The sequence below is a fragment of the Ananas comosus genome, linkage group 1, assembly GCF_001540865.1.
Source record: "Ananas comosus cultivar F153 linkage group 1, ASM154086v1, whole genome shotgun sequence".
Taxonomy (NCBI): Eukaryota; Viridiplantae; Streptophyta; class Magnoliopsida; order Poales; family Bromeliaceae; genus Ananas; species Ananas comosus.
Window position 1 is genome coordinate 1,845,727 of NC_033621.1, and position 18,481 is coordinate 1,864,207.

The window sequence follows — 18,481 nt, forward strand, 5'->3', positions numbered from 1 at the left end:
TCTAAGAAATAAAAATTATTAAATATTTTATATATTGTATAAATAAATAAAAATAAATTATATATATATATATATATATAAAATTTATTCGGGTTTGGATTCGGATAATATTTCGGGTATCCATACCTATTGATATCCCTACTCCTTATTCCACTTTTCAATATACAAAAAATACGTAAGAAACACGGTGAACCTGTTTAGACACGATGAATGATTCACCATGTTCAACTTAATACCCTGGCCCCAGCCCTGCCCGCGTGGCGCCCGCGTGGCGCCCGCGTGGCAGGGACAGGGCCATTTTTGTAATTTTAATTTTGATAGGATTATTTTTAAAATAAAAATTACTCGGGGGGCTATTTGTAAAAAAAAACCCTGATAAGAATGGAATGTGTTCTACAGACACCTTATCTTCCTTACTTGTTGGGCCGGAAGGTGCCAAGTGGGACACAGCCATTCGCCCACGTGTCCCCCGCCCACCCAACCTCCCACACAAACAACAAACTCCATGCACCCACCGAGAATAAAGCTGGTTGTACTTTTTTTTTTTTTGGTAATTAGCTTTCTCAATTTTCTTTTTTTCAATTTTTAATTTTATTTTCAATTTTAAATCGCTCTTGTAAAATTATAATTGTAGGAATGACTCTCTTCTTGTTCACATGAGTGACATGCTGGACAGAAAGGGACCGGTAGAAATTTTAAGTTGAGTATGATAATTCATTTAAGTTGCTTAGTCAGAAAGAAAATGGTAAATAAATTGTCGTGCTTAATTTAAATATTATATGTAATTTTTTTCTGTTAGCATGACGCTTGCATAAATAAAAAAAAGTTGAGTTATAGAAAAATTTTTCTGTCAATGTCTCTTTTTTTTACTTCCCTTCAATGTTATTTAAAAACCTACACTTTACTCTCTTAAAAAATAGAAAAATATTCACTTAATAAAAATCGCCGCCAGTGTTCCATTAGGATTCTGTTTATATCCTATTTTTTATATCAAAAATATCCCTGAAATCCTCCGCCGTGCCATCTTGCCCTCTGTCGCTCCGCCTTGCCCTCGCCTACCTCTCTGTCCATGCTCATACACATGCCCTCGCCCGCCTCCACCGCTCACTCTCGCTCTCGCCCTCGCTCACCTCTCCGTCCACGCCCATCATGAAGAAGATGAAGGGCAATTGGTCATTTTGTTACAGTGTACTCTTGTGAATATTTTTTATTTTTTTAAAAAAAATTTCTGTAATTTAGCTAAAAAAAATCTATTTCTGTAAAATTATATTTTATTTTTATAAAGGCCATTTGCGAAAAAAGGGAAAAAAAAAATTTTAAGAGGTTAAGTTCAAAGAAAAAAAGACAAAAAAAAGAAAGGCCCCATGACACATAGGGCCAATTTGCCGGCCCGGTGCACCATGTCACTCCTCTACTGACGTGGTAGACCGCGTCCATTCAAAAAGTCCCATGGATCCTGCTGCATCCTCGGCGCAGTGCTCCTCCTTTTTGGTGTTCCCGTGGGGTCCACCGTACGGCACTTTATGCGGTCCACATGGGGTTGCTCCCTCCTTGAATAGTACGGATGTACAGCTCTCCCTAGGGGCCACGTGGCGATATCTGGTTCGCCCAACGTAGACAACTCTCTAAATTAGGATTCGCTGGAACCTTCGACGTGCGTAGCCGTTGGATCGTGATCGATAAAACCATTTGATCATCATCACATTATAAGAGTTTGCTCATTCTTAATTAATAATCGTTAAATTATTGTGTTAAAAAATTTTCCAATAACAAAATTCGTTTTTATTTTTGGACCTCGGAAATGTATTTTTCATTTTTTGAATGGAAAAATTGATCTATAAAGGTGTATTGAAGTTCCGAGCAAATATATATATATATATATAAAAAAGCAGATAAATGCTTAAATGCGTATTTGGCGTGGCTTCTGAAATGACTATTTTATCTTGAATAGGGAAGGTAATCTGTAAAAAATACTAGCTTGGAATTTCACCTAATTGTAGCCACATATTATCTTTATGAAATTTCTATTTTGTTACAACTAAAGTTATCTGTAATGTAGTTGATATATTGATATTTATGATATAAATATTTAATTTATGTTTGCGCTTTAAACTATTATCGACACATTAATAATCTATAAGGACAACACTATAAAAAAAAAAAAAAAACCTCAAAGCATCTTTCCTAATATCTGAATTGTGAAGTATTTTCTCTCTCCAAATCTAATAGTATACCAAGACCAAATCTAATAAAGTTATTCAATTAAAAGGTGGTCTTCTATGCAACAGTGGCACCATGTCTTCTATCTTAAGCCAATCAAATTTTTTTTTTTTAATGGAAAAGTAAAATATTTTTTAAAAAAATTTATGATGGGATGGATAAACCTTATTGATTGGAGATATAAATGATATGGTACTGTCACAGTTTAGAATTTATTTTTTATTCAGTGTATCTAATCTTATATAAAAGGTAGATTCCACACTTAGCGCAATGAGGAAGGACAGATGTCACGACTCACGACAAACACTTGTGCGGTCGCTGGCCAATGGATAAGTCAGTTGACTTTTAGGGGGGAAAAAATATCAGGAAAAAAAAAAACATTAGAAGCATAGATGAGGATCTCCTCTCCAATCAAAAATTTGCATGGAGTAAATTAAGGCTTAATAACAGTTTCTTTGTCTCTCCTTTTGACCTCTATTCTAACGAGAGTTTGAAGAAATTGTCTTCATAAAATATTGCTTAACCTTCGTCACTAATCATAAATTTGTGGCTAAACTATGCGCTAATTCGTCGCTCTTCGTTCGTCCACGTATTCCCGCTCTTCTCGAGGAATTTAATTATATCCCTAATAGGCGAAGGGAGCAATGAGAGAGGAGGTTAAACTCTTAATTAATTATTAAGCTTTAAACTAACTAATTTAATTGAATTAACTAATCAAATGTTAACCTGAAGCAAAGGCATCACATTTTACGCAGATGTTTTCTTTGATCCTATCTATCAACAGTGTTTATGGGCACTGAAATTTGCACTAAAAGTCGTGCAAACCACTACCTGTACGTAGTTCCATTGAAACTTTTGCAATATAATCTATTAAGCCCACCAAGTATACAACTACTTGATAGTAAGATATATACAAGTTTGTTCAAGAAATTATTGTCGCATGATCCATAGGAGTATTTGAACATGAAAATAAAAGAAAATTAATGTGCATATATGTTATATCAATTAAGAGAGTTACAAATGCGCATATATATATATGTTCCAAAATGGCTGCTGATATTTTCAAACTTCAAAGTGAATTGTTTTTTGGGAAAATAAGTAGTAACTTTCCTTGGTGGTCTATTTATTGTAGGTTTTACACAAAGAATATTTCTCTATCTCTCTCTCGAGATGCATGAGAAATTAAAAGAGAGAACTATAATAATAATAATGGAAGAAGGGTCTAGGCTCCATGGCTCCTAACCCTAAACAAACATAAACCATGTGATATATAATGTTATATTAAGTGCTAGGTTAGCAAACCAATAACAATTCGCTAATGCCCAAAAGAGGGTTTCCTCAAAGGGAAATTGTACAACTGTAGTGGGGCATATTATTTAAGATAAATGCAAGCATTTTCTTGCTCCATCTTCTTACACAAGATAGTACGTAGAGAATAATTTATGCTATGTTAAGATCTTAGGAAGCCTAAGCAATGACATCAAATCATACGGAGATATGAGATAAAAAAATATATATTATTGTTGAAAGCTAATCCTTTTTTTCAGCTTAGATTTTTTGCAAACTCTGCGTGAAGAAAATTCTTGTACCAGAGTTGATATGTTTACGTTAAGGTCATATTTGTTTTATCGAAACTGGACTTTAGGTTGAAAGGAACTTTAGGTTGAAGTGAAATTTGGTGAAGAGAATTTTTTTTCCGTTGTTTGTTTCATAGTTATGAAACTGAAGTTTTATTTATTTTGCTGTTTGTTTGATGTGAAGTGTAATTATAAAGTAAGAGATTATTAATACTTAATTAATCAATTTTTACCATATTTTAATTACACAAACTAAATAAAAAAATATTAAAACTTAACTAATCAATTTTTATCATATTTTAAATATGCCAACTAAATAAAAAAATAATCAGCAACATAATTAAATATATTTAATTATAACTATTTTTATCTAATATATTATTTTATTATTTTTTTCATCTCTCTTAACCGTTATTGACTTCGACCCATAATCGTGAGCCGAAGTCAATTACGCCATTTCAGGGTAACTCAAGTTTTGACCGTAATTTTTTTACGGCGAACCAAACAACAAAACAGATCGTTTCACCCAAACAAACATGCCCTAAGTGTGGACATAAATGTTGGCTGTACTTTTTCAATGGCACTTATCTACTGCATGTAACATATATTTCTCGTAATTTCAAATAAACCCTTAGATATCAGAAGCTATACTTTTTTGCATGTTGCTTATGGACATAGAACAATAATGTATATACGGCGAGAATTTAGAAATACACCCAAAAAGATCAGCTCGTAATGAAAATGAAAGATCTCTCCTTCGGCTGGTTTACTATGGAGTAACATTACGTACTGTTAAAAGAAATACACACAAACACACTCTTTACAGATAATAAGAGAAGAGAGCACTATAAAAGTACACCAAGGAGCATTGACCATGTCACTCTATATACACACAAATAACACAAAAAAAAAAGCAAAATAGAATTAGTCGGAACCGCTGCAACAAAGTTCCGAGCAGCACTCGAAGCAGGCAAGACAAGAGAGAGCTGCGCAGAGCTGCGTGATTGCCAGAAAGCACTGATCATTTATCTTCGAACAAGTTTTGATGCAGCACATGCAGCAGCAGCTGTCCGCAAGGCTGCCACAGCAGTTGACGGCTTTGTTTATAATTTCAAAGGTCTCGGGCGGCTTCGCCTCTCCGAATCCCGGCGGAAGATTCTCCCTTGTTGCGATTATATTCCCGAATCCAATGTTCACACCGCGCACAAGTGCTGGTAATCGTGCGTCGGGCGCTGGGAGCTTTCGTGATTCACCCTTCTTTACCTTTTCCATTTTTCATAGAGTTAAAAGAGAGCTACAAACATGCCCCTCTCATTACCTATTTAGCAAATTTACCCTCCAATGTGCAATACGTCTATTAGTGTGAGATAGTAAAGCTTTTAGATGTCGCATATTTGGGGTTTGATTGGAGGGTTACACACATTTTCAATACAGCTTTAATCAAAAAAGGAAAAGAGAATATATGAACTATGAAGCACTCAGGGTTCTTTAGCTAGAGGAGTTCTCGGGTGATAGAAACACTCACCAGTTTCTTTGAAAGATCTACATTATATGCTAGACATCTATAAAATAGGCAAAAGGTAGTGCATTGTAACACAATACCGGCTATACGGAAGTCAGCATGCATTAAAATAAAGGTATCAGAGGATTTGAGGGCTCACCTCCTTTTCTGTGTCCAGCTTTTCTGAGTCAGTTTGCAACAGGATCATATATGTATACTCGGAAGGAAAGCTACTTCGTATGCTTAAGTTAGAAACCTGCAAAGTGTAAGAAATATACAGATTAGTTTATCGCAATGTATGTTTCCTGTAATTGCAACAAAACTAATTAAGATTCATTTATTACGCATTGTCCTAGAGTAGAACAACAATTGCTGCCAATTCCTGTTTCTCGTATTAGGGATAAGACGATAAACAGCATTATCCCTGCCTTATTCTCAAATGAGACGCGGCCTAAGTGTCGGAACTCAGTAAAACCATTCAAAGTACAAAACTAAGTTGGAACATAGCTCACCTTTTTCTCGAGTTGCTTGCTTTCAGAAAACCATGCCTGTGCAGTAAGAAGATCAATTTGTTGCTTCACAAGAACCTGTGAACATGAGCTAATCAATTAGATAAATAAAAATAGATGCTTAATGGGTTTATCTATTAGGTTGATCAATAGATTGTGATGTTTGTAATCACAAAAAGAAAAGAAAAATAACAGAAAGAGACATGTCCACAAGGATAATCATCAAAGGTAAGAGTTGTCATAACTTCTAGCATGAATATTCTTTGGTTTTGGCAGTAGTTGCAATGCCCAGGAAAAGCAGAGAATAAAGCATGTAGATTCTTTATTGACAATTTTAGTCCTAAGAAATATTGGGAGTAAAAAATAACAGAAAGAGAACTTAATTGACAAAATATAAACTGCAGGTCTTTCAGTTTAAAAAACAAAGAGAAAATATACAGAAGAAAATAAAGAATCATACTTTCTCAAGAGGTATATCCTTCGCATTATGGACCTTCAAATCAATGGCAATTTCACTCATGTCGGCCAAGTAGCCTTTAGCTTTAAGAGAATCTGGAAACTTGCCTTGGTATCTTCCAGATACAAAAACTGGGTAATGTGCTGAAATATCTGGGATATCGCATGGATAAACCTGAACAAAGTATGAACAGGTTAGTTTAGCAATCATTGTTGTAGGCTTATAGCAATGAGCAAAATCCTAAATTGACTTGCTTTTTGAGTTTGCTTGTGTAAGTTTGGGTTGATAGATGTGCAACATGGTGAACAAAAAGAAAAGAACATTAAGACGTGTTAAAATAACTTAACAATTTTCAGAAATTTCATCATACATTTTCATGCTTGTTACACCTTGTTATTAGCACTACATATAGGTAATCTGAAAAAGAGAAACAAAATGCCAACAACTAACCTCAATTTCATCAAGAAGACTGAAGGCATCAATTGTAACATCTGCCACAAGGGTACTCAAAGATCTCCTAAACCATTGCTGCATGCGATTTTCAATTAAATCTGTTTTAAGACAAGTCGAAACCGACAGCTTAGTGAGTTCTCCTAAAAATTACTAAAATTGAGCAGGAAGAATTTGAAGAATATTCATAACTGTTTGTCCATTTTTCGTTAGTTACTCTCAACTCTCAAGTGAAGCAACTCTCGGTCAGTAAGTAACCAAACTAAAATAAATGGTGATGTTTCAAAACCAGGTACAATGGAGGTATAAAAGGTATTCCTTTGAATTTTCTAGTCAGATAAAAATGTGCACGACGTTGATTATGTTTAGCCATAAGGGAAAGAAAAAAAATTGTCGTGACTATATAATAATCTGGATAACTAGGCTATGTGGCTTTTTTCAGTTTCCACCAAACGATAGTCTTCAAACCAAAATTTGAGAAAGTATTTTGCCACTCTATCAAATGAAGGATAAAAATGCGTTCAAGTAGCCCCCGATTTATCAAGGTAATTGACCTGTATCATATGCAGCATCATATTGCCCTCTGCCAATTGATGCCAACATTTGCAAGAAGTAGTGGTTGCAATAGGGACCTGGTAAGTTTCCCAAATGACAAGAAAATATTAGAACTTAGAATTTCGCATACATCAAACAGTAAATTATTGATAAAAGCATGCAAGAAGTAAATTAAAGGGGTACTAAAAGCCACCTCTATTCTAACTAAATTAAACAGGTACTAAAAGCCACCTCAATTCTAACTGTGAAAGTCTTAAAAGTCATGAAGAGCAACAAAAAATTGATCCATCATAATGATTTGTGTTCAGAAACTACTTTTTTTTAGCCTTGAAGAGTTGAAATTGCTTAAAAGACTTGTCCAGACCCAAAATAAAAAAATGGAAGAAAATCATATGGTACTACTGCAGTTTATATTGCAGGTGAAATAAAATTTATTGGCTTATGCAGACCAAAAGTTAATAAATGTGACAAGACAAGTAGAAGAGTGTTCAGTTCATTATATACATTACCTATGCCAAAAGTAGAAATTCGAGGAGAGATAGATCCTCTACTAGTGAGCTGAGTTCTCATAGTAGAGCAAATGTTGCGCTCATCTTCAACAGCTCCGTCAGTTATAAGAAAAATATGTGGAAGTGAATCTCGAGTTCTGGATAGCAAACTTATTGCCTAAATGAACAACAAAAGCAGGGATGGTTCATGTATTTAGCTGAATGCTGGTGAAGTCAAAGAGAAAACGAACAATGCAAGTAATTTTAACCTATCAGCATTCCCAAATACAAATCAAGTTTTAGAATATCCAAAGCTGAAAGGTGGTTTCTAAAGATCAATGAAAAGATATCGAGAAAAGATAAAACGAATTAGCAAAAAAGTTATAATACCTCATTTAAGGGGTGTGAAATTTCTGTCCCACCCTCTGCAACAAAATTTGTGCTCATCCACCGTTTGGCATTTTCTACCATTTCCTCAGTTGCTGGTTCTAAATAGGATGAGAATGAGCGCAGCTCACCGTTGAAAGCTATAATGTTAAAGGAATCTCCATGACCCATCTCCAAAAGGGCTGCGGATACAGCACTTCTAACATTCTCAAGAGGCTTTCCTTGCATGCTTCCACTTGTATCAACAATAAACACAACTGCTTTTTGGAAGACCTACTGCATAGGTTAAGTGAGACAAGATACATTTGAACTATATATTAAAAGACAAGTTTGAAAGGAGCAAACTCGTTTGGAGGTTACACCCTGGTCAAGAAACAATGAATCATAACTTTGAAAACATCTAAAGGTGGGGCCTATTTCAAGTTTTGGAGAAACTTCAGTGTAATCTGAGGCAAGCCCCAGCCTAAAAAATATAAACCTTTCATCGAGTACTTGAGAAAGATCAAACTTGTAGATGAAAGATGAGCTTTTCACTAGATAGTACAGATAAAGAAATGGCTAAAACTTCTGAAACTTGACCCAGATTCTTTACACTAGAGTCCATTTGAAGAGCCTATAATAGATACATCGCAATATGAAGAGGCTACCAAATGATAAATAGGCATCAAACTTATAGTACAGACAAAGCTGTTTGAAGAGGCTAATCCGGATTTCTGATAAATTAGGATGCAATTTATTGAACAAACTTGTAAACTAATTTGCTATTAGTCATAATCTGTAGAAACGAACTTCTCAAAAATAACAACCATGTATGAAAATAAATATGAAATTTATAGTCAAAAAGTACATTGGCTTATAAAAGTAACACAACAACAAAATTCATAAAATTCTATCTTCAAAATAATCCTCAATGAGTGTTGATAGTAACTGTTTTCAAAAGGTGAGGTGTGGCACATTACAAGGAAGCTTTTAAGGGGTTCCACCAGTCCAGCATAGGCGTATGCCCATGCCCGCACCTAGATCCGCTCCTCTGAGAGAGAGAGAGAGAGAGAGAGAGAGAGAGAGAGATATGGTCTGACCTTTCTCTTCTGGTTATTTCCTGGGTACAGAAATAGGCAGAACATATCTCTCTGATCAATGTCCTGCAATGGTGGCGATTGCAACAGTATGCCACCAAACAAATCACCCGAATAAACCTGCATACAGACATATAATGAGAAGAAAGATAAATACGATAAGCAAACCTGGTGAGTATTCCCAATTTGGAGCTCCATGACAATGTACAGAATTTTGTTTTAAAAGGAGAACAATACTCTCAAAACGCAGAAAAAATTACATTTATTACACCCATATCCTATTAAACTAGTTGAATATACTAATTATCTCTGCGTTCGCATTCAATGATGGATTAAGAAGATAAATGCGTGATTATGCTAAGTCATGGCTCAAATGCCACATAAGCTCACTGGTGTTGAAGCCTCTAGAAATAAAAGGTTTAGAGGAAGAATTATGCAAACACCAACTTACACTGTATGAAAAATGAATATCTTGATCTGACCAATTCTCAACCGGTGATTCATACAAGAAAACCATCTTTTCGCCTAGGCGACCTTTTTCCTGAAAGGAGAAGATTTCAGGTACTTAACTGAAGTTTGACTTACAGCTTACTCAGACTGAGTGGTGGGCACTCGCTGACAGTTCGAAGAAGAGCTCACCTTGAAGGCATGGCTTGTTCTCTGCAATAAAACTTCTTTCCCAGTACCGCTATTCAAGGTCAACTGAATTTTCTCCTTTTTTGTGAATATTTTTGAAATGGGATTGACATAATGTGGGAATCTGAATGGTATATCAACGGAGAACAGCCCATCAGCATACTGTAACTTCTGAGACCATCTGATAGTGAAAGATATATCCGATCCACCATCGACCTTGAAGGAAAAGTGTCAATTAAGTAAAAACGAAAATGAAACATGTTAAAATCTTCAGGGTTAGATTCTTAGAAAGACATAATATATAGGAAATAGTCACCTCTCGGATTGTCAAGAAAAATAAATCGGGCTTTAAAAAGCCCCCAGCTTCAAATTTTGAGATCTTCTCTGTGCTCTGTTCTTCTGTCTCTATCACTTGAGTGGCATATGATCGTTTACCAACATTAACCTCAATGCCTTGTATTGAGCCCTGATGGACAAAACTTACAAGGTTTGAGAACAACCAACAAAAACTGTACAAAAGATGTACTTTCCAAAAAGATATGATGAAAGCTTTTATCTTCCAAAAGGTACAGTACCGTAAGCTATGCTTCAACTTATTAGTTGAGTACAGGCCAATCAATTTGTTCACCCTAAAGTTTGGACAAGAATGAATAGCTAAACCAAGTGATTGGCTCTTTTCTTACCTCATGAAATTAATTTCTAATTTATTTAGTTGTTTTGCATGTTTATTTATAAGAAAGAAGACGAGGAACCAAGAGACATATTTCCTAAATCAGGACCAATTGACAGGTAGCCAATCCACATCATGCCAATATATATTTATCATGTCTAAATCACACGCCTTAATTATAATAGTGTTACAAGCTCACAAATTGGGGGAGGAAAAAGAAAGAACGAGCATATCTTGGATAATTAGGCAACAGTCAGTCAAATCTACAGGAAATCAATGTTTGTCTGATTTCAGCAAGTTCAATCAGTTTAGCTTTGCATAATTCAAATGCAGTCACGACCTTTAACTACTGGATTAAGCAAGAAATAATTAAAAAGAAAAAAAAAAAAATCGAAGAGCTCAATGACCGGTTTTGAACATCATGAAAATAATAGTCAATCAATAATTCTAACAAAATTAATTAATAAATCATCGAACACTTTCATATTTTCTTAAACAAAATGTGATAAATACTAATCAACGGCTTTAAGTACAAGGAGATTGAAGACCCCCTCAATCATAAACCATTTTGAAATCGGTTACCCGAGTTTTCATTTCCGGTGGACGACCCCTCAATTTTCGTTTGTTTTGATTTTAAGTAATTCTAGTCAGTAGTATTCGGAATTTCATTAAATTAATCAGCAATTCCGTCGAATTTCACGGCTCTAACCACTTTTCTGCAGAAAAAGGGGAAAAAAAAAGTGTAGATTTCGCTAATAATCATCATGTGATACTAAGAAACCCGCTAAATTTAACAAATTGAGGGGTTCTCCATGCACTTCTCTAACAATTAAATAGTTAAACACTACCAAATTATCAAACGAAACGAGGAAAAGAACGCATTTCGTCGAGACCTGCTCGCCCATGGGGACGACGAGGCGGCAATCGCAGCTGCGGTTCCGCATAATGCAGTGCACCCACCAGCGGCCGCGGGCGACGACGAAGGCCTCGCCGAGGAGGCACTCGACCTCGAGGGCGATCTCCTTCAGCTGGAGCGGGATCAGCGCGGGGGGGTCGCAGCGCCCGTACACGTGGGGCTGGTAGCTGGGGACGTCGGGGTTGTCGACGCTCGCGGGGTCGGCGACCACCGCGTACGCCATGGGCGCCGCCGGGAGCATCGTCGCCGACCCCGTCGACCGCTCCATCCCCGCTGCGTGGCGCGGCGGGGCCTGGTGCGGCGGCGGTGCCCCGATCCGCTTCGCCAGCTTGAGCCCGTCCTCGACGGAGGCCGCGAACTCTCCGGCGCTCGCCATGGCCCCTCCGATCGCGTACTCCGCTTCTCCCCCCGAGGGATCAAAGGGGACGAGGAGGAAGACGAGGAGATTAAGGAGAGCCGAGAAGGGAGGGGGTGGGGAATGTGAAATGGGAAGGGGAATGGGAATCGCTTTCCAAGGGAGAGAGCGAGCATAGATGACACGATGATGGGTGATTAAATTAGGCCTTATAATAATTTCCTTTTTTGTAATTAAATAATTTTCTAAAATTAATTGAATATAATATATAAATATATATACATTAGGGTAAAAATAGAAAAGCAAACCGGATTGCTTGCGCTCGGCGTCTTGGCCTATTTGATCGCGCTGTAGCTCATAAAAAGTATCAATAAAATTTTTAATTAAGAATCTTCTCTATGAGAGAGTAAAATAATTTTTATAATATTATATTGTATGATAATAATGTATCCTCTCATATGATAATTTCTATTTTTATACATTAAAATTTTATTTTCAAACTACATCTAAAAATTGACCTTCAAAATTTTCTTTTTCCTCAATTTAAAAGAAAACATGTTGTTTACTGCTGATTATTACAGCTACTTAAAAATTTTAAAATATTAACTTTTCTATATTATATAATCATCAATACATAAGCTATGTAAGTATCATAAATTACATCCTTCTTAGAATTTTATTTAAAGATTATTAATTTGTACAATAATTTATATATAAAACTCAGGTCAGTTTCATAGTTGTTGCTCCTTCATCTTTCAAAATTGTTCTTAGCGACAATGCTAGAGAGTTGCAAGTAGTTGTAATTCGTAATTTCGGTACTATCGAAGTTTGCGACATTGTCGGCTCTCAAACAGCAGAACTCGGTGGATTTCACGTAGCGGTAAGTTTTGTGAAAAAAAAAAACCCCAAATGCATGCGGACGAGCAAGTGGAGTAGGAGGTGAAGTTACCGGGGAGGTGATCGCACTCAACGTCTTATTAACGGCATTAGCGTTTTGGAACGTTCGGAGCCGCGTAGCAGGGGAGGGGTCGGGGGAAGCGGCGAGCCAACAGAAACGCGACACGTGGATCCTGTCGTTGAGCCGTTGAGGGGTGCTGGTTTTTAGTATGCGAAGGAACGCAGAGAGCATCCGTGCGGGAGAAGAATAAGGACCGTGGATTCTGCGATGCTTCGGTTAGGGAGGGGACGGATCACGCGCCGGCCGCATAGAAAAATTATGAGCGCGTGGGTTCTCGGACGACGAGGACAAAAGAACGTTGGATACGGAGGGGTAAATTGCACGCGGCGGAAGTGATGAACCCGCCTTTGTCGGCAACGTGCGCGTTCCGAGACCCGGAGGGCAAATTGGTAATTTAGCCATTTATGTACCGTTGGGGGAATTGCATTATTAGATATTGTTATGGGTTAATTTCATAGATCTCCCTGCAAAAATATAGAATATCAAATATACTCATATAAAATTTAATTTTTTTTATATTTATCGTTGTAAAAGACTAAAAGTTCAGTGATATCTTATATTTGTTCCTATAATTTATTATCGTTAAAATACTATTTATTTTTAACAAAAAAATAAATAAAATAATATTTTTGTCTCACGAATATGTCCCTCTAAGAGCATTAATTATTAAAATTACACAGAAATATTCTTCTAAAAATATTCAACAATCATCTTCATTTTTTTTCTACTATCACAGATAATAAAAGAGAGATAAAAAGATCAACATGGTATAAGTTTCTAACTTTTATACTTTTGGATATTATGGAGATCTTCTATTAAATATTGCTATTTCTATATGGAAATAAAGTTTACTATGCAGCTGATACACTCTATTTATTTTTTTTTAAAGAGAAAAGCATAATAACATTATTTTTCAAAAAATTAGGATGGACAAGATAAACTTAAAAAATAATTTTATTGTTATTTTTTTAAAGAAAAAATATGATTAATTTATTATTATTGATACAGTGCAAGTATGAAATAGTAGACTTCTTCCAGCAAACATGAGGTGTGGAAAGCAATAATTAGGATGGACTTAAAGCACTTGCATGAGCTTCACAACAGCAATTTATGCCTCTTTGTAGCAACTATCCACAATTATTAGTGGCCCACTTCAAAGAATAAAAATATAAGAAGATGCTTTAAATAACTAGTGATAGTGAACTATTGCTTCCTTCATTTATTTTAAAAAATAAATTTAATTGAAAATATAATATAACTAACCTTTCTACGTTAAAATCATCCGGTCTAAGTTTAAAGCCTAGCTGTTTTATATTTTTAATTATATTTATATATAAAAAAATGAAGCTCTTAAAAAAAGGGTTAATCTCATACATGTTTCTGCAAATATAGTGAATAGCAAATGTATTCGTATAAAATTTAACTTTCATATATTGTCTTTTCAAAAGTCTTAATATTTTCAAATATGTTCGTACCGTTAGAATCCGTTAGAAAAAATTAGTTAACCATAAGTTAAATACTTAACCCTAGTTAGTTTTTGATATTTTTATCCATTTATATTATGCTAGTATGGCTTTTGGAGAGATATATTTATGATAGCAGCATTGAAAATATAAACGGTTCTCTAATAATGGTAACAAGTCAGAGGGATATATTTAAAAATATTAGGACTTTTGTAGGAACTACGTATGAAAGTTGAATTTTGTAGGGATGTTTTTATCATTCATTATTGTATGAAATTAACAAAAAAAAAAAAAAAACAACACTACACAGGCTATAAAAATGTTAATTTTTATGGGCCCCACCATAAGCAGAAGCCCAATTGGGAACCCAATTATACCCTTATTGGGCTATTGGGCCAAAACCGGCCCATTAAACTCATTCATTTCTTGTGGGAGAAGTACATAGCGCACACTTCTTTCTCTCTCTCTTTTGTCCTCCGCTTTCTTAGATCTCTCCCCGAAGAAGAGGAAGAAGACGAACGAGAAGAGGAGGGAACCCCAAAACCCTCGAACCAAACCCTAGCGAAGACGCCATGAGCCGCGGGACCGGAGCGGGATACGATCGCCACATCACCATCTTCTCCCCCGAGGGTCGCCTCTACCAAGTCGGTAAGCCCTAGGGTTTTGCGCTAATGATCCTATCTCCCATTCGATCGGTTTCATCTCTTAGGGTTTCAGTTTTGACTCTTATGGGTAATCTAGTTCGAGTAAGGGGGTTTGGATCGGTTGCTTAAACTTTGTGGTGTTTTGGATTAGAGTATGCTTTCAAAGCTGTGAAAGCCTCGGGGATCACTTCGATTGGAGTGCGGGGGAAGGATTCGGTGTGCGTTGTTACTCAGAAGAAGGTCCCGGTGAGTGTTTTTGTCGAGTGATTCATCTGGTTATGTGCAAAATTTGATCTTTTTTTATGTAATTCTATGCCATTTTGACTTGGTTAGGACAAGCTATTGGATCAAACTAGTGTTACTCATCTCTTTCCCATCACAAAATATCTTGGATTGTTGGCCACTGGAATGACAGGTAGTCCCTTTTTTGGCTGGAAATTATAGTTCTCATTTCATATGATTTATAAGCAAGTTGTAAATTATCCGTTATACTATTACTTGTGAAATTATGTTGAAAGTAAATTAATGAGATTACTTGCTTCCTGATGTATGATATGCTCTGGAATATCTTAAATTGCAATTTGGTGACACAATCTAGATCGAATAAGAGGATTTACAAACTAAGGTGATGATACATCTTACATGCTCTTCAACAGCTGTTTGAGTTGTACAGCAGATACAAGCTCTACTTTTCATTGTTAATGTTTGTATTTATTATGTCTAATTTTTCTTATTTGTTTTTAATGGGTGAAACTTAGTTGAAGTACTGCCACGATTACAAATAGCCTTCTCTTTCTTGTTTCATGCTATGATTGTGAGACGACATTTCTTGAGATTCCATTGTGCTCCCCTAAATTTGGCTTTTCTCATGATTATTATCATGACAAAAAGCTTCAATACATGAATAAGTAAATCCTAACCTTGCTTACGCGGAAGGTTTTTATTTTATTTTTTTTATATTTTTAAGAGGAAGCCATAAGAATCCTGTGATGAAGGTCTTGCATGGTTGATCACTTGACTGCTAAGTTCTGTTCTCGTGACTATATTGTATAAGTTTCAAAAATTTTTAATGTTATTGTTTTATGAAAAGATTGCTCAAGGAATTTCGTTCACCAGTACTTCAGTACTTATTTGATTGTGCATTGTGGGAAATCCCATAAGAATTATGATAATATTAAAGTTATGGATTTAAGATGTTCTTTTATAATTGCCATTACTAACAACGAAAATTCCAATCTTCTAGCTGATGCGAGGTCTTTAGTCCATCAAGCAAGGAATGAAGCTGCAGAGTTCCGTTTCAAATGGGGATATGAAATGCCGGTGGATGTACTGGCTAAGTGGTATGGTTACGTTCTGTCATGTTGGTTAATTCTCATCCTGTTAATTGGCACAAAACAGTTTTATGTTGCCATGCTTTGCTCTCTCTTCTATAACATTGTAAATGAACTACTTGCGCTGCTTGATAAATGACTAGACCTTAAGTCATGAGGGGTATCATTTGATTAATAATCGGAGTTAGTTCTCCACGCTTGTTGAATGGCAATGCTGATATATGTAACTATTGTAGCTAAGCTTTGATACAACCTTTAGTATTCCTTATGGTTTATTGATTTCTACAAAGCATAATTTACCAAACTTGGTCAAGTTTTTCTTGTTCGTTGCTCAACTTTTGTAGAATTTTCAGCTAATGGGCTATAAATGTGGTATGTTCTCATTGCTGTTCAATTATTTGGTGAAGATGTGTATTTCTGCCTTAGGATGTAGGATGACCAAGATATACTGAATTGTCAAAGCATAATCTCATGTCATTTATCCTCTGACCTTGTCCAGGATTGCAGACAAATCACAGATATATACCCAACATGCGTACATGAGACCTCTTGGAGTAGGTCGGTACTGAACACTACCTATGGCTACATATGGCCTCAGTCCATTAGATTTATTTTAATTAACATATCTGGTTATCTTTTCTTGCTTCAATTACTGATTCTTTTTTATTTTTTTTTCTTTTTATCCGTTTTCTGTTTTATTCTCTTTTTTGACTTTGGGTCATGAAGCGGCTATGGTCTTGGGTATCGATGAAGAAAAAGGACCTCAACTCTTCAAATGTGACCCTGCTGGTCATTTTTTTGGTCACAAGGTAAATTGAGACTTTTGAACCTTTTACTAATTTAACCAAACATTTTACTATAAAAGAAGCTGCCGAAAGTTGTACCAGATTTTGCTACACTTCTATTATGAGCCATGAGCATGCTTCAACAGCATAACATTTGTCCTCGCTTTCTTTTCTTGTTGGAGAATTTGATATCTTTTTATAATCCATTACACATTCAGCTCCCTCTCTCTTACACAAACTTTAAGAAGTTCAATTCCCTTACAAAGTAGCTTATTTCCTTTTTCAGGCTACAAGCACTGGTCTCAAGGAGCAGGAAGCGATCAACTTTTTGGAGAAGAAAATGAAGAACGATCCTGCTTTTTCATACGAAGAGACTGTGCAGGTACATATATTGTCGAGTATAGGTATCAGCATAGTTGAAGCTGTGAAGCTTATGGATCAGAAGAATGGAGTAATCATAGTTGTCAATTAGTTAAATTTTCTCAGTAAAAAGTTCTAAGTTTCCCTGATTAACTGAAATAGAGTTACATCAGTTCTAGGACCAGAAAATTAGCAGGATAATAGGATCGTAGGATATATATGTTTGTTTACAATCCTAGATGTACTACGTTATGTGTCCATAGTTCAGTTAATACTTGTGGAAAATGTCACTTCAGGCCTCACCCCTCGAAGGCTACCCTTTTTTTATTTTTTGCCTTCAATCAATACAGCGGATTTGCCCATTTCGTCCCTGAAAGCTATTTTAGATCTTAATATAGCTGGAGGACTTTTTTTGGATTGACCTTTAATCCCAATGCACATTTGTTATAATCCTTTTGACAATAATTTCCTCCGTGCTTTTCAAATGGCAAATAGATGTCATAGATTCGTAATTGTGTATTGTTTGCTATTCAGCATTTCCTAATAAACTTTTCTGCCTCTTTGTAGACTACAATATCTGCATTGCAGTCGGTCCTTCAGGAAGACTTCAAGGCCACAGAGATTGAGGTTTTGTCACTCTTATCCTATGATTTTTTTTTTTTGATCTTTTGATAGTTTGTTTAATAATAATATCTTTCTGTTCATATGTGACACTGACCGCTATGTTTTATGCTCTTTTATCTTTACTAGGTTGGAGTCGTGAGAAAGGAAGATCCAGTGTTCAGAGTGCTATCGACGGAGGAGATTGACGAGCACCTCACGGCCATCAGTGAACGTGATTGAGTCCGAAGAATCTGAATTGCTGCTGCTGCTGCTGCATCCTCTGCTTCTGTGTTTTTTAGATCATAATTATAAGAAGGGTTGCAGAAATGTTAATTTGCAATATGCTGCTGATAAACATAGAATTAAACTTTTGATGATCTCCTTTGGGAATCTTCCAATTTATGCCTTGTTTTGTATGCTTCTTAGCTGGTAATCTGGGATTCAATCATCCTCCTGAAAGGTATATCAACAATGTTTATTTCTGTTGTGACTTGGTTTTATCTTCGGTAATGAACATTTTCGTTCACTTCGGATGCGTCA

The 18,481-nt window shown here is 35.8% G+C and overlaps 2 protein-coding genes across 2 annotated transcripts; one reads left to right on the top strand and one right to left on the bottom strand.

Annotated features, from left to right (window-relative positions):
• Nucleotides 4,531-11,989, bottom strand: LOC109714666 (inter alpha-trypsin inhibitor, heavy chain 4). Its single transcript, XM_020239365.1, has 13 exons — nucleotides 11,420-11,989; nucleotides 10,173-10,322; nucleotides 9,860-10,072; nucleotides 9,672-9,761; nucleotides 9,224-9,340; nucleotides 8,148-8,417; nucleotides 7,779-7,935; nucleotides 7,269-7,346; nucleotides 6,715-6,815; nucleotides 6,268-6,438; nucleotides 5,811-5,885; nucleotides 5,459-5,554; nucleotides 4,531-5,060 (listed from the first exon to the last, which is right to left on the bottom strand). Exons 1-13 carry the CDS (start codon nucleotides 11,816-11,818, stop codon nucleotides 4,722-4,724), a joined length of 2,256 nt encoding a protein of 751 aa, XP_020094954.1. The 5' UTR covers nucleotides 11,819-11,989; the 3' UTR covers nucleotides 4,531-4,721.
• On the top strand, nucleotides 14,670-18,481 carry LOC109721693 (proteasome subunit alpha type-6). Its single transcript, XM_020249436.1, has 9 exons — nucleotides 14,670-14,866; nucleotides 15,014-15,108; nucleotides 15,196-15,277; nucleotides 16,106-16,202; nucleotides 16,693-16,751; nucleotides 16,920-17,002; nucleotides 17,265-17,360; nucleotides 17,906-17,965; nucleotides 18,089-18,481. Exons 1-9 carry the CDS (start codon nucleotides 14,791-14,793, stop codon nucleotides 18,179-18,181), a joined length of 741 nt encoding a protein of 246 aa, XP_020105025.1. The 5' UTR covers nucleotides 14,670-14,790; the 3' UTR covers nucleotides 18,182-18,481.